Source organism: Vigna umbellata, chromosome 3, assembly GCF_029865625.1.
Source record: "Vigna umbellata cultivar VRB3 chromosome 3, Vumbellata_1.0, whole genome shotgun sequence".
Lineage (NCBI taxonomy): Eukaryota > Viridiplantae > Streptophyta > Magnoliopsida > Fabales > Fabaceae > Vigna > Vigna umbellata.
Window position 1 is genome coordinate 26,293,427 of NC_142167.1, and position 17,123 is coordinate 26,310,549.

At 37.2% G+C, this 17,123-nt stretch overlaps 1 protein-coding gene and 1 non-coding gene across 2 annotated transcripts; one reads left to right on the forward strand and one right to left on the reverse strand.

The window, feature by feature from the left end:
* Window positions 1-2,840: 2,840 nt before the first annotated feature.
* Window positions 2,841-4,559, forward strand: LOC148202122 (uncharacterized). Its single transcript, XM_088109526.1, has one exon. It carries the CDS (start codon window positions 2,841-2,843, stop codon window positions 4,557-4,559), a length of 1,719 nt encoding a protein of 572 aa, XP_087965652.1.
* LOC148202123 (small nucleolar RNA R71) lies at window positions 3,372-3,478 on the reverse strand. Its single transcript, XR_015785363.1, has one exon. It is a non-coding gene; the product is annotated as a small nucleolar RNA R71 (small nucleolar RNA).
* Window positions 4,560-17,123: the final 12,564 nt, after the last annotated feature.

The following is a 17,123-nucleotide window of genomic DNA, read 5'->3' on the forward strand; positions in this document are numbered from 1 at the left end:
GATTGGGTGTTGTACCACTGCTTATAGATTCTTTGGAGCTACCATGCACTAACCTTATTGCAGGAGGTACATATGAATTTGACCAACAAATACCCACAGTGGAAAACAAAGGTGCAAACATACACAAAAGCTTCAAGATCAATTGGCATTGGCTAAACCCACTCATCAACAATCTTTGCTTCTTAGATCCAGCTGTGGAAGGCATTTCCCTGCTCGATCAAATCTGGCGGATGAAGCAGTTCCTCCTCGAAACTACCTTGCTGAATCCTGTGGTGGAAAACATCTCCATGCTTGTCCAAGTTCGGCAACTGCCACCAAGACAAGGGGAGTTTTCTTTTCCCTTCTTCCCTGATGAGTTAATATTTTCTTCACTTCACTTAGTTTATTGTGCTAGAATTAATTGGGGAATTGTGCTTAATTGTCCAGTATTTCTCCAATTTTTTGCTAATAGTGCTTAATTGGACCAGGAATTCTTATTTTAATTAATTTGAATCATCTGAAGCTAATTATTTGCATTATAAATTATAGGGAAATTGTTGGATAATATTTTGGGACTGAAAGAGAAATTTCTCATCAATTATATTTTAAATTAAAATGAGAAACAAAAGTGAAATTTATTTTCATTTAGCTGGATGTGCACACGGAAATAGCTCATGAGAACCGTCCAGCAAGGAGCTCTGCCACATCCACATAGAGAAGCTTTTAAAAAATATATTTTGGTTGGAATGCAAAAGTGCAGTGCTGTTTTCAATTTGGGAAAATGATTTTACGTGGTGGAATAAGGAGAAAGTGGGCTGCCACAATTTTTAAGCAAATGTCACGGCCTATGGGGTCCATCCACCACCAAGAAAGTGATCTTTTTCATTGGAAAAGGGAAGCATATTCACGGAGAAGAGGCATGGACTTCAAGTAAATTCCAGCTATCTTTCTTTTAAATGGCTTGGCAGCAGCTCACGTCCAGGGGAAGAAACACATGATCACATCCAACAACTAGTTTTCATTTCAGCTTGGTGCACGGTGCATTCCATTTTTGGATTAAGAAGCACACTACAAGTTCATGATGGAGGAGGCACACGGTCCATTGTTTTTCTTAGAAGAATAGAAGCTCTTGTTTCCTTACTGTTTTCACACGAATGATGGCAGCAGAGAGCATATCCAGCAAGCAAGCCAGCTATCTTCACGGTCCAGCAAGCACCAGAGAGAAAGCTTCAAACGGTCCAGCAGCACTGCAGCGTCCCACGATGGCAGCAGCACCACGCATCCAAGAAGTGGAAGGTAGCGGAAGCACACAGCAGCAAAGCATCCAGCTGTGGGATGGTGCACGACTGAGCTGGGTGATTCATTGGCTGGAAGAAAAGCACACACGGATGGAGGCCGCTGATGTGTGAGTACATGTAATTGCATTCATGTCTTAGTTTAGGTCATTTGCATGCATAATTGCATTCATTGAAGGATTTAGTCATGGATTATCTCTGTTTCGGATCATACATTGGCATTTTGTGTTTTTATTGTAGATTGATGATTCTAAGTGCCAAAATCACAATTTGGGAAGAATTGATGTACAAGATACCAAGATGAATCCAGAGAGTTCAACAACCAAGCTGTGAACAATCTCACAACCTGTGGAGTTACATGTGGATGTTGCTTCTAAATGGAGTTGCAAAACAGGAAGTTCAACAACTGTGCTGTGAAAGTTCCCACAACCTGTGGAGTAATCTGTGGATTCACGTAAGAAAACAGAATTAAAGCAGAGAAGAACACAGGCAGAGTGGGGAGTTTTCCATGGGCTGTGAAAGTTTCCAGGAGCAGTTATTGAGTAGTTATTGATCTCTTTTATGACTGATTTTAAAAGATTAAATTAAAGGAAAATTGGAGGAAGTTAGGGAAAAGGAAAACCACTCTCCTAAAAAGGAGGAATTTGTGGAAATGATGGGGGAGGAATGAAAACACGTGGAAGGGGGAGACAAAAAGGGAATTCACAGACAACAAAGTTTTCTTCTTCGTCTTCTTCTTGGAACTTTTGGCGGAACTTTTTGCTTTTGATTTTTCTTTTTCCATTATGCAGAACTAAATTTCCTTTTGTTAGTGGATTGATGTAGTGCTTTGGATTATATTTTCTGAACCTTTTTCAATTGATGTTAAGTTCATTATAATTATCCCAATGTTCTATTTATGTTTTAATGTCTATTCTATGAGCAGTTTCACAGTTGGGAGATTGGGAATTGCTTGCGTTTATAAATAGAACAGATTAGATGCTTCACAATTGGGAAATTGGGCAGGACTAGTTAGTTTGAATTGAGATATGATTGTTCTTCATGATCTTGTTGAATTTGTAATTGGCCTAAGGGATTGGGGATTCAAATTCAAGGGATACGTTTGCCTACTAAGAGATTAGGGGTAAACAAGCTCTAAATAAACTCAAGTGGATAATTATAATATACACATCGATTGAAAAGGGGAGGAAATTATATGAAAAGGTATGAAATCAATTCTCTAACATTGTTTATACTATTTGAATTTCCATCACTTGTTTATGTTCATCATTCTACTTGACAATCTTTGTTGCTCAAAATTAAGTAAATTAGTAAACTAGTACTCAACTCATTCAATCCTTGAGGACGATATTTTGTTACTACAATTACGATTGGTACACTTGTCAAACGTACATCAAGTTTCTGGCGCCGCTGCCGGGGATTGATTATTGTTGATATTAGTGATCTAATTGGCTTAAGATTTGAGTTGTAGATTTTAGGGAATTTTTGTTTTTAGTTTTGATTTTTTATTTTCAATTTTATGGTCACGTAATTGCTGTTGCAGTATTGTGTTTTTTTTAGTTGTTTATGCGAGGTACTGTTACCCCAGAAGAATTGCTTTTCGATTCAGAAATTGAACGCACTGCTAGAAGAAATAGAAGTAGTGGAAGAAGAAGAAAAAGAGAAAGAAGACAAGAACAAAGATTAATTGAACAAGAAAAGGAGGCATTAACAATGGCAGACCAACCTGTTAGAAAGATTCTTCGTGACTCTTCAATGCCAAATCCTAATAGTTATCAAGGAAGCATTGTGAGACCTCCTATTCAGGCTAACAATTTCGAAATCAAGCCTGCATTGCTGCAAGTCATTCAACAAAGTCAATTTGGAGGTGCAAATTCAGAAGATCCGAATTCTCACTTGGAGAATTTTCTGGCAATATGTGATACCTTGAAAATTAATGGAGTTTCGGATGATGCAATTCGTTTAAGGTTGTTTCCCTTCTCACTACGAGATAAGGCAAAAAGCTGGCTTCAATCACAACCTCAAGGGAGTATTTCTACATGGGAGGATATGGCTACAAAATTTGTAACTAAGTACTTTCCTCCTTCCAAGTCAGCTAAAATGAGAAATGAGATCACCACCTTTGTGCAGCAAGAAACTGAATCCTTATATGAGGCATGGGAAAGATATAAGGAGCTAATGAGGAAATGTCCACATCATGCTCTACCTGAATGGTTGCAAGTGCAGATTTTCTATAATGGTCTTTCACCCTCTTTTAAGGCAATTTTGGATGCAGCAAGTGGAGGATCATTTAATCTGAAAACACCAGAGGAAGCTTTGGAGACTCTTGAATTAATGGCAAACAACACAGTGAATATGCAGTTTGATCGTCAGAATAGAAAAGCTGGAGTGTTGGAGGTTAATACTTTGGATGCTATCTTAGCCCAAAACAAGTTGTTAACACAGCAGATGAATGATTTGACTCAGAAGCTGGGAAATATGCAAGCAAATAATGTGAATACAAGATCTCCAGGGTGTGATTTTTGCGAAGGAATGCATCAAAATGGTGAATGTCAGGCCACTCACCAAGAGGTACAAGTAAATGCAGTGGGACAACAACAAAATCAATTTTCTACCAACTTTAATGCAAATTGGAGGCCCCAACAACCTAGACCTTGGAGTAATCCAATCCAATCTAACCCGCCAAGGCCTCCATATCAATATCAAGCTCAACCCAGCAATCAAGGGAACAAGATGTCTACGTTGGAAAATGCATTAGAGAAGTTAACAATGCAAACTTCTACCTTTGTGGACCAGACTTCAAATTTCATGAATGAGACAAGGACTAATTTCAAGAACCAGGAAGCTTCAATCAGAAATTTGGAGAACCAGATTGGACAGCTTTCAAGACAACTCTCAGAGAGATCTCCTGGCACATTCCCTAGTGACACAATACCAAACCCAAGGGAACAATGCAAGGCAATTCAATTGAGGAGTGGAAGAGTGTTAGAGAATGAAAAAAGGAGTGAGATGGAGAGAGAGAAAAAGAAAAGAGTTGATGAAATAGTAGAAGAGAGTGCTGAAAAAGAAATTGAGAGAAAATGTGAGGAGAAGGAAGAGGGAGAAAAAAATCAAGAGAGTGAGAAAAAGATGCGTGAGTATGTCCCTACAATTCCATTCCCTCAAAGGTTGAAGAAGCAAGAACAAGCCAAGCAATTTGCAAGATTTCTTGATGTTTTTAAGAAGCTCCACATTAATATTCCATTTGCCGAAGCATTAGAGCAAATGCCAATTTTTCCCAGCTGATTTTGTGGTTCTTGACATGGAAGAAGATGCTAGAGTCCCAATTATATTGGGAAGACCATTCTTAGCAACAGGAAGAGCCTTGATAGATGTAGAACAAGGACAATTGATGTTAAGAGTGGCAGATGAAAAAGTCACATTTTCTATGACTGAAGCAGTGAAGCACAAACTTGACAGAGAGGACTGTTTCAAAGCTGAAATAATTGAGTCTCTTGTGTTGGAGGAGATAAATTTCCATGTAAAGCAGAATCCATTAGAGAGAACTCTACTGTCAGGAATGGAAGCAAAGGAGTTGAAAAGAGAAATTAATGATGAAGAGGTGGTGAAGTGTGCTCATCAATTGGAAGTGCTGAAGCCAATATTCAATTCCACTAGAGGAATAGAAGATTTACACAAGAGTGAAGATGGAGGAGTAGAAACGTCCAAGGTGGAATTGAACAACTCCCTTCTCACCTTAAATATAGGTTCCTTGATGAGCAAAAGCGTAATCCAGTAATTGTGAGCAATGAACTTTCATGTACTGAAGAAGATAAACTTTTAAGGGTGTTGAGGGAGTATAAATCTGCCCTTGGGTGGAAAATTGATGATTTGCAAGGTATTAGTCCTACTGTGTGCATGCATAAAATTTATTTGGAAGAGGATTTCAAACCTGTGCGGCAACCACAAAGGAGGCTCAACCCGACTATGAAGGAAGTGGTAAGGAAAGAAGTAATTAAATTGCTAGATGCAGGAATTATCTACCCAACTTCTGATAGTGAGTGGGTGAGTCCAGTTCATGTTGTACCCAAGAAAGGAGGTATGACAGTGGTGAAAAATGAAAACAATGAGCTCATTCCTACAAGAAAAGTAACAGGGTGGCGAATGTGCATAGATTACCGAAGACTGAATCAAGCCACAAGAAAAGACCACTTTCCACTTCCATTCATAGATCAAATGCTGGAGAAATTGGCGGGGCATGCATATTACTGCTTTCTAGATGGGTACTCTGGCTACAACCAAATAGCAGTAGCCCCTGAAGATCAAGAAAAGACAGCATTTACATGTCCCTATGGCGTCTTTGCCTATAGGAGAATGCCATTCGGTCTCTGCAATGCGCCTGCAACATTTCAAAGGTGTATGTTTTCCATCTTTTCTGATTTGATTGAAAATTGCATTGAGATCTTTATGGATGAATTTTCTGTATTTGGCTCTTCATTTGATTCTTGCTTAGCTAATTTAACCTTAGTGTTAAAAAGATGCCAAGAAACTAATCTAGTGCTAAATTGGGAAAAATGCCATTTTATGGTAAGAGAAGGAATTGTTCTTGGTCATCACATTTCTGCTAAAGGAATTGAGATTGATAAAGCAAAGGTGGAAGTAATAGAACAATTACCTCCTCCAGTGAATGAAAAAGGGGTAAGAAGTTTCTTAGGTCATGCAGGTTTTTATAGGCGGTTTATCAAAGACTTTTCTAAGATAGTAAAGCCTATGACTAATCTTCTTGAAAAAGAAACCCCTTTTGTGTTTGATGATGCATGCATGCAAGCATTTTTAACTATAAAAGAAAAACTTGTTTCTGCTCCTATAATGACAGCACCTAATTGGTCTTTACCATTTGAATTGATGTGTGATGCAAGTGATTATGCTGTGGGTGCTGTATTAGGACAAAGAAAAGAAAAAGTGTTTCATGTGATATATTATGCAAGTCGAGTGTTAAATGAAGCTCAAAAGAATTATGCCACGACTGAAAAAGAATTGCTTGCAGTAGTGTTTGCATTTGATAAATTCCGATCCTATCTTGTTGGGTCAAAGGTCATTGTTTACACTGATCATGCTGCTTTGAGATATCTATTTGCTAAGCAGGATGCCAAGCCACGATTACTACGTTGGATTCTCTTATTACAAGAGTTTGACTTGGAGATCCGAGATAAACAGGGGAAGCAAAATCTGGTGGCATATCACCTTTCAAGATTGAAGCTTGAAGAAGGGAATAAGGACATCAAGCCTATTGTAGAGGAGTTTCCAGATGAAAAGTTGATGGCCATTACTTCCTTACCATGGTTTGCAGATTTTGCTAATTTTAAAGCAGGAGGTATAATTCCAAATGACCTTACTTTTCAGCAAAAGAAAAAATTTCTGCATGATGCCAAGAGCTATTTTTGGGATGACCCCTTGTTGTTCAAAAGATGCGGAGATGGTATGATCAGAAGATGTGTTCCTGAAAATGAATTTGAGAACATCCTTTGGCATTGTCATGGGTCAGATTATGGGGGGCATTTTTCAGTTGAGAGAACAGCTTCTAAAGTGTTGCAAAGTTGCTTTTATTGGCCTACCCTTTTTAAAGATGCCCATAGTTTTGTGAAACACTGTGATAGATGTCAAAGAGTTGGCAATATTTCCAAGAGACATGAGATGCCCATGAACAACATACTTGAAGTGGAGATTTTTGATGTTTGGGGAATAGATTTTATGGGGCCTTTCCACGTTCTTTCTCAAACCAATACATTTTGGTTGTTGTGGATTATGTATCTAAGTGGGTAGAGGCTGCTGCGTTACCAACAAATGATGCCAAGGTGGTGGTTTCCTTCATCAAGAAAGAAATTTTTTCCAGATTTGGGGTACCAAGAGCAATCATTAGTGATGGGGGCTTACATTTCCATAACAAACAATTTGCATCACTTTTGGGCAAATATGGTGTGAGACACAAAATAGCTACCCCTTATCATCCCCAAACCAGTGGACAAGTGGAAATTTCCAATAGGGAGTTAAAAAGAATTCTGGAAAAAGTCGTGAGCTCGTCTAGAAAAGATTGGTCAAGAAAATTAGATGATGTACTTTGGGCCTATCGAACAGCTTTTAAAACTCCAATTGGAATGTCACCATATCAGTTGGTGTATGGAAAATCTTGTCATTTATCGGTGGAACTTGAGCATAAAGCATTTTGGGCCATTAAATTGCTTAATTTTGATTTGAAGACTGCAGGTGAGAAAAGGCTGCTTCAATTGGATGAATTGGATGAATTCAGATTGCAAGCCTATGAAAATGCCCAGATTTATAAAGAGAGAACCAAAAGATGGCATGATAAAAAGATTGTGCTGAGAGAGTTTACCCCAGGGCAACAAGTTCTATTGTATAATTCCAGACTTAAATTGTTCCCTGGAAAACTCAAATCTAGGTGGTCAGGTCCATTTGTGGTTCAAAAAGTTCTTCCCTTTGGAACAATTGAAATCTCTGACCTTCATGCTGAGAGGAGCTTTAAAGAAAATGGTCAAAGGTTAAAGTTGTATTTGGGGGGAATTATGAAAAAAATAGGTCTACTGTTTCATTCACAGCATCACATGGTGCTGCCAAAACTAGAGGTCCTTAGTTCTTCTCATTTAAAAAAAAAAAAAAAACTGAAGAAGAAGTGAAGAAAGGGGCTGAAGATAGTGTACCTCATTCGAACCCATCTGCAAAATTGAAAAACCCTAAATTTTGCAGGATTTTCCTCCAGCCAAATTCCGGCAGCAAATCCGCCACCGGCAAGATGACACGCCAACGCCGCCAACCACCGCAGCCCACCGTGCCTGCAATGCGGAGACCCACTGTGCCACCGCGACGCTCAATGCGGACGAAGACGATAGCACCACGGCGCCGTGGTGGACCTCCGCCGGTCGTCGTTGTCGACTCCACCGATCAGCGGACATCATCTACACCACCATTCCGTTCAGCGCCGCCACCATCACGTTCGCCATCGCCTCCATCCCCGTTCGCCATTGCTAGCATCCCGTTCACAATCGTCGCCACTCCGGTTGCCATCACCACCACTCCGCTCTGATCATCAGCGTTCCACGGCGGACTCCCATGACCCAAACCACCGAAATGCATCCTCGTCTTCCACTCCGAATTCCACTCCACCAGTCGTAGAGCAACGTCCAAGGAAAAGGGCTCGTGCCTCCGCTAATTCCAATGGCATCACTTTTCAAAATACAGAACAGCGGAAGAGGTACGCCACATTACTCAAGCGGGTGATTGTGCCTACGCGTTATTGTGATGAAAATACACTGAGCACTTTAGGCATGTCGGATGAATTAAATTGGATGCTTGTGAATATTGGCTGGAGTTCTTTTGTCACTTTGAAATACCCTGCTTATGAGAAAATCACAAGGGAATTCTTTAGTTCTGTGGAAGCAGAGATATTGCAGGGAAAGGATTGTGAAGAAGAGCTGATAGCATTTAGGTTGCATAATGTGTCTTATAGACTCACTTTAGCTGAGTTCAATGCAATCTTTGGTTTCCCAACTGGAGGTGAAAGGAACTATCCTAGAAGTTTTGATGCTTGGTCTTTTTGGTATCAATTGTCTCAATCAAGCTCTTTTGTCTCATCTGATTCCAAGGAGGCTAATATCCAACACCCCTATTTTAGATATGCCCACCGCCTCATGGCTCATACACTATTTGCTAGGGGTGATAGTCATTCTGCGGTTCGAAAGTCAGAATTATTATTCTTGTGGGGTATGGTTAACGATGTTCCATTGGACTCAGGAGCTTGGTTGGCAAGGCAGTTTCTCAAGGTAGGAAAAGCATCATCTGGGCAAATAGCAATTGGTGGCCTGATCACCATTATTGCTTTGCATCTCAACATTTCTTTGGAGAATGACAAGGCAATCTCAGGAAATTCCCGAATTGATTTGGAAATGTTAATCCATAATGAGATGCTGATGAAAAGGGAAGATCAATATTGCTTAGTCATGAGTGCTATCACAGGCTTGCAACCTCAACGTCTTCCAAATCCAGAGTTCACATCAGTGCGGGGTAAAGATAGATGGACCTTCTCTGCTTCTCAATGCCAAAATCCCCCTCATCATGATCTCGAACCGTCATCTCACATACCTCCAGTTCCTCGGCCTTCTACGGCTGACACTAATGCTCATATCCAGCAGTCCCTTACTGAACTCAAAGCACAACAACTCCTACATTATCAGGAGTTCATCCAATTTAGGGACAATCAAATTCTTCATCAGCAGAAGGTGGAACAACTCTTACAAGAAGTTCTCACCAAGCTCAACTCTAGTCATCACTAATCTTGTGAGTTCTAACCCCCTGTATTTTTTTTTTACTTTCCATACATTGGGGACTTTGTAAATATGTAGGCTTAGGGTGTTTGTATGTATGACATCTTACATTTTGCATTTGCATGTGCATTTAACGTTTATATGGAAATGTATCATTTTAGCTTTGAGTTCTATGTTTTGAATAATGATATTTTCTAAGCACATTGTGAATAAATTTCTGATTGCTTGTTGGGAAACTTCACACACTACACAGTGCGATTTGACACTAAGATACTAATGGAAGATAATATTTGGGGAAAAGATAAAAAATATTTTCTGTTAGGTTTCTATGGTGACACTCACTGCACTTGGTTACTGGAGAATTGTCTGTGAAAGTTTATATATATCTAAAAAAAAAAAGAAAAACAAAAACAAAAACAAAACAATAAATTGAGGGAATAAATTGACACCCCTTTGAGACTGAGTGTGGCAAGTGGAAGACCCATGCTTAGTTGACAGGTAAGTGTTTTCTAAGTGAGGAACCTAATAGAAAATCTTTTTTAGGACACTTCAATGTCAAAAATTATCTGTCTTAATGTCTTGTGTCATACCTCAATTCAGTAATTACACTTAGGGACCCAATAAGTTAGTCATTATGCTTGAAATTTTGTGAAGTATGGGCTTGAGGAATATCATTGTTTGAACTGAACTTGAAATGAGATGGTATGTTTCCATTTAGGTTTTATATCATTTTGTGTGCATAATCATTCTGTGTTAGTTGAATTCTCTTTGCTTGAGGACAAGCAAACGTCTAAGCATGTGGTATTTTGATGTGTGAGTACATGTAATTGCATTCATGTCTTAGTTTAGGTCATTTGCATGCATAATTGCATTCATTGAAGGATTTAGTCATGGATTATCTCTGTTTCGGATCATACATTGGCATTTTGTGTTTTTATTGTAGATTGATGATTCTAAGTGCCAAAATCACAATTTGGGAAGAATTGATGTACAAGATACCAAGATGAATCCAGAGAGTTCAACAACCAAGCTGTGAACAGTCTCACAACCTGTGGAGTTACATGTGGATGTTGCTTCTAAATGGAGTTGCAAAACAGGAAGTTCAACAACTGTGCTGTGAAAGTTCCCACAACCTGTGGAGTAATCTATGGATTCACGTAAGAAAACAGAATTAAAGCAGAGAAGAACACAGGCAGAGTGGGGAGTTTTCCATGGGCTGTGAAAGTTTCCAGGAGCAGTTATTGAGCAGTTATTGATCTCTTTTATGACTGATTTTAAAAGATTAAATTAAAGGAAAATTGGAGGAAGTTAGGGAAAAGGAAAACCACTCTCCTAAAAAGGAGGAATTTGTGGAAATGATGGGGGAGGAATGAAAACACGTGGAAGGGCGAGACAAAAAGGGAATTCACAGACAACAAAGTTTTCTTCTTCGTCTTCTTCTTGGAACTTCTGGCGGAACTTTTTGCTTTTGATTTTTCTTTTTCCATTATGCAGAACTAAATTTCCTTTTGTTAGTGGATTGATGTAGTGCTTTGGATTATATTTTCTGAACCTTTTTCAATTGATGTTAAGTTCATTATAATTATCCCAGTGTTCTATTTATGTTTTAATGTCTATTCTATGAGCAGTTTCACAGTTGGGAGATTGGGAATTGCGTTTATAAATAGAACAGATTAGATGCTGTCACAATTGGGAAATTGGGCAGGACTAGTTAGTTTGAATTGAGATATGATTGTTCTTCATGATCTTGTTGAATTTGTAATTGGCCTAAGGGATTGGGGATTCAAATTCAAGGGATACGTTTGCCTACTAAGGGATTAGGGGTAAACAAGCTCTAAATAAACTCAAGTGGATAATTATAATTTACACATCGATTGAAAAGGGGAGGAAATTATATGAAAAGGTATGAAATCAATTCTCTAACATTGTTTATACTATTTGAATTTCCATCACTTGTTTATGTTCATCATTCTACTTGACAATCTTTGTTGCTCAAAATTAAGTAAATTAGTAAACTAGTACTCAACTCATTCAATCCTTGAGGACGATATTTTGTTACTACAATTACGATTGGTACACTTGCTAAACGTACATCAGTCGTCACCTGCAGCGTGAACGAAGGGAGATCTCCAAGATACCGCTGGGTGCTGATTCAGTAGCATGTTGGTGGAGAGGTGTCTCGGCCAGAGGGAGAGCACGGTGCTGGCTGGAAGGAAAGTCCAGCAGCTTCGTCCAGCAAGTGTCCAGCAGGTTGAAGCGTTCAGCAGCCTTCACACAGCAAGCAGTAACACACGTCCAAAAGAGAGAAGAGGGATGGCCAGCAGTGGTGTTCTCAGTCAAAGCAGTAGAAGTGCTGTTTGAAAAGCAGCAACATCCGTACAAGAAATGGAGGGGGCCCCCATCTTATTTTCTTTGGCACATCCAGGAGCATTTGACGGAAGAAATTCCCTAAAAAAGGGGCTGCTAGTTAGAGACAAAACAAAACACGAAACCTGGCTGGAAAGGAGAGTACGCGGAGCAGGTCCCGATTTTTGGAAATAAAAGGAGGACAGCAACAGCAGAGGAGGGAGGAGGCCTGGAAGGGGCTCTCGGTTCCTTCTCTTCCAGGAGCTCTTGGTTTTTACTCCTTATCAGCACAAAGATGTTGATTTTCTTTCTTTCTGAAGCATGTAGTTTAGTAGAAGTGTGTCACAGTATTTGGACCAGTTTGCTCATTTAATTTTTATCTTCCCTGTTCAGCCATTTTATTTTAAGTGTTGAATCTTTGATAAATTTAATTTTTAGTTAAGTATTTTATTTTTATTATCTGTTATATTTTACCGTTTACTGTTTTTTGCACCGCTAAATTCTGTCATTACGTTTTACTGTTCATCTTATTTTCAAACATTGTTTTTTACTGTTTATTTTTACTCAGGCTTTTGGTAAATTTTAATTAGGCTGCTGTTACGTTTTATGCACGTTTACTGTTCACGCATTCTAATTTCAAATCCTGATGAATTCCGCAATCTTTTATTTTGTTGTCTTTTACCGTCCGGTTTTACTGTCTTTAAAATTTATTTCAACGCTTTTGTATTTTCATTTAATTTCCAGTTTTAAATTATTTTAATTGCATCAAAACAAAACTTTCACAAACCCCCCACTACGTGTTGATCTGAGCCTCGATCCACATTTGGTCCCTGAGAGACGACCTAGGATTCACTTCTAGCACTATACTGCATTATTTTTAATGCACATCAAATTTGATGGGCCGCGACAGCAGCATCATTCCCCTTTTCCTAATTTTATTGCACTTTTCCATGATCTGTTCACTGTTATGATTTCTAATCTTATTGTTTGTGACACACTGAGGACATAGTGTAGTTTAAGTGTGGTCTATTGGGGGAGATTTTGATTTTTCTTTGTTAGTTTTTGTTTTCTTTGTTAAATTTTTTCTTTTCTAGGTTGTTTTTGTTGTGTCTTCTGTACAGTTTTGCATGTTTCTCTTGATTTCTGGTCTTTGTTTAGGATGTAGATGTGTCTTTCACTTCATTGATACTCTAATTAGGTTTAAATTCTTGCTATTCTCTGCTTGGAAGATGATTATGATGTTTGAGAGGTTGATTTGATTGTGACAATTACCCTATGTGAGATTTGAGCCACTTGATATTCTTTCTTCTGTGTGATATGTCTCTTGATTGCTTGCACATATGCCTTGGCTTGACTCTTGTTGACAATTCTTGATTGATATGCATGTTTGGAAGTGATAAAGGCAATTTTGTTCTTGAGCCTCTCTAGCCAAATAAGTTTACCTTGTTCTAATCCTTTGGTAACCCCTTTTGAGCATGTACTTTCCCCATTTCTTTGTTTTGAAGCTCATACACTAGCCCTAAGTGAAAAACCATGACTACCTTAACCTTAGGGAATTTTGGAGCTTTGGAATTGTTTTCGGAACAAGTGTGGTCTCCTTGAGGATTCTGATGAATTGGCTAGTTGGTTCCTCTTCTTTTTTTTTTTTTTTTGTAAATATGATGTGTATCTTGTCTCTTATGGTTGTGTCCTAAAGAGAGAGAAAAGAAAAGCAGACAAGATGAGAAAAGAAAAAAAAATAGAGAAAAATATAAAAAAATTGTGAAAAATGGTGTCAAGAAGCGGATTGAATTAGAGGTTTGGGTGTGATTTGACTGTGTTTACACTTGTTCCCCATTGCTCCTCTATTTCTTTTGGTTTGTAGCTTCTCATCCATATTTTATCCTCCCTTGTCCTTGGCCCCATTACAACCGTGAAAATACCTTTTGATTTGAAAATGCATATGTTTTGAGTGTTGATATTAGAGGCTTGCCAAGTCTGTTGATGCTTGTTTTCTTGAGTGCATTGAGTTTAAATTGTTTACCCTAGACACTTGAGAGAAACACTGATAATGCATCTATGAGGTTTTGTTACTTTTGATTCACCTCTTGTGCTAATTGATTATTTTGTCATGTCTTGAATTGCTTGGATGATTTCATGAGTATCCGTTTTCTCTGATTCATTCTGTGCTGGATATTGTCTACTGCTTTTCTTTGTCTAGATTCCTTATCCTTGAGAACTGTGTATTTTCTGTTTGTTCTTGTCCTTGTCAATCTTTGTTTTTTTTTTTTGTGTGCTGAGGTTGTGTCATACCTCTGATGTCCTTTGAACTATCCTTGATTTGCGTCTTGATTTTGCCTAAGAGTGCAAAAGACTAAGTGTGGTTTATTTTGATGAGTCAATATTTTCCTGATTTCACTTAGTTTATTGTACCGGATTTAATTAGGGAATTATGCTTGAATGTCCAGTATTTTTCCATTTTTGCTAATTGTGCTTAATTTGACCAGAAATTCTTATTTTAATTAATTTGAATTATCTTAGCTTATTATTTTCATTATTGATTGTAGGGAAAATTTTGGAAATACATCTTGGGACATTTGGAGGGCTGCCACATATTTCAAGATTTTCCACATAGACATTTTAAATTTAACTATATTGTAATTTAGTTGTTTAGAACTTTTTTAATTAACTTGTGCACTTTGGACCAATTTTGACCAAAAAGATGTTGGGCCCAAAAAGTGGGGGCAGCAATGTTAGGTCTAGTTTTTTTTTTATTATTTTCTTTAAAAGAAAAAAGAGGACGGGGAGTGCTAGGACAGGTGAGCCAGCCGCCACCCTCACCTAGTTTATCTTTGGATGGGAACGTTTTTATTTGGGAAAAAAAATGTGAACGTTGGTTTTCATTACTGATTTTACACATTGCCATTTGCATTTGGTTGCATTTTTCCCCCCTTTTCATTTTTGAAACAACATTTGTGATTCATTTCTTTAAAATAGTGCTTTTCATTTTGAGAGGCAACACTGTTATAGGAGGATATATTTTCGTTTTTTTTTGAGAATGAAGGGGATTCATAACTTTGCCTTCTTTTAGATAAGTGTGGATGATGATTTAGTTTAGAAATGTTGATTCATTTTTCTCAAAGCTTGCACACAGACGACTGAGAAAAGGAGCACTGTTGAGAAAGTCCACGCTGTTTGATAACGGTTGAAAAACTGTTATTTTTATACTTAATTTTGATATTAAAAACACCCTTTTTGACTTAGCAGCTTGCTTGAACTCATGTTTTTGCTTTAGTTTTGTGAATAAGAGAGTTGAAGGTGAATTTAATGATTTTGTGTTAGATTCCCTTGATTTTGTAGGCTATTGGAATGATTTGACAGAAGAGTTAAAGTACCAAATGGTTGGAATGCAGAAAAGTCAACTAGAATGCAGAAAAGTCAACTAGAGTGCATAAAAGGTTGCACTGAGCGCCAAATTCCACTAAGCGCTAGTGCTGCACTTATCGCTAAGCGCCAAAAGTGCCGGTGAGCGCTGACGACGTGGGCTTGGACTTGTTTTTTGTTATTTTTATGGGCTTGGACCTGTTTTATGTTATTTTTATGTTCTATTTAAGGACTTGCACGTCCTAGGCATGGTATCTTTTGATGGCTTGAGCATAGAAACACATTTTTCACCCCTTACGGGTAGATTTGGAGATGGTGATGGCTTTCCTCTTCTCTTTCTAGGGTTTTTCTATCTCTTCCATTCTTTCATTCCATTGTTCATCTAGTTCTTCCATGACGATGGAGAACTAAACCTTATTTGTCGTTGGGAAAGATGTAACCTCTTAAACTCTCATGTATTGAATTGATTCTTGGTTATATATGCTTTACTTCATTAATTGTTATGGTTTTTCCTCTTTACTCTTTGCATGCTTTGCTTAACACATTCAATTGCATGATCTTTGATTTTGTCGATATGGACATATACGGGGAAATCTAGAACTGGGGAAATTCTCCCGGAAGCAATATTACCTAGACATAAGAATAGGAGGATTAGTTGCCTCTAAGCTTCTATGCGAATGTAATGCATGATTAATTTCTAAGAAGACAAGACATTGTGAACTAGAAATTAGGAGTAGGCTTTCTTCACCGAGACATCGAGTTTAAGGTAAATTAGAAAGTGACATTAACATTAATGAAGAAGATGAATTCATATATGCATGAGATTAAATTAGGTGAAATCTAAACCCAACAACAATATCATCAACTTCATCCATTCATTCTTGTGTTTAGCCTCAATTGATCAAATTGCATTCATGTTTATTTTATTGCATTTGCATCCAAAAACCCCAAAATTTGTTCTTTACAGTCTTAATTAGTTGAGTAATCACATAACTGTTTAGTACCGTGAGTCTCTTGGGAAACGATACTTTCTTACCATTTATTATTACTTGATACGATTTGGTACACTTGTCAAGGTCTTAACAAGTTTTTGACCCCATTTTTGGAGATTAAAAATTTGTTTATCAAGTTTTTGGCGCCGTTGCCGGGGACTCGTGGTATAACTATTATATTTGTGTGATTCTTAACTGATTAGACTTTATCTTTAATTTTCATTTTTTTATCTTTTTATTTCTTTATATCTTTCTATCTTTTCATCTTTCTATCTTTATATCTTTCTATCTTTTCATCTTTCTATCTTTTCATCTTTCTATCTTTCTATCTTTTCATCTTTCTATCTTTTCATCATTCTATCTTCTCATCTTTTTTTATTTTTTATCTTTAATTTTTTATTCTTTTATCTTTATATCTTTTTTCTTTCTATCTTTTCATCCTTTTATTTTTTTCATCCTATTATCTTTTTATCTTTTTCTCTTTTTATTTTTTTTTAATTTTTTTTATCTTTTTATTTTCTTTTTATCTTCTTATCTTCTTATCTTTTTATCTTTTTCTATTTTATTCTATTTTATTTTTTTCTCTTTTTATCTTTTTCTCTTTTTATCTTTTTAGTTTTTTATTTTTTATCTTTTTCTTTTTTTCTTTTTATCTGTTCATCTTTTTATTTTTATTTTTACTTTTTATTTTTTCATCTTTTTGTATTTTTATCTTTTTATCTTTTGACCTCTTTTTTTTTTTCTTTCTATCTTTCTAACTTTTTATCTTTTTATCTTTTTATCTTTCTATCTGTTCATTTTTTTTCTATTTAATTTTTTATCTATTTGTTCTA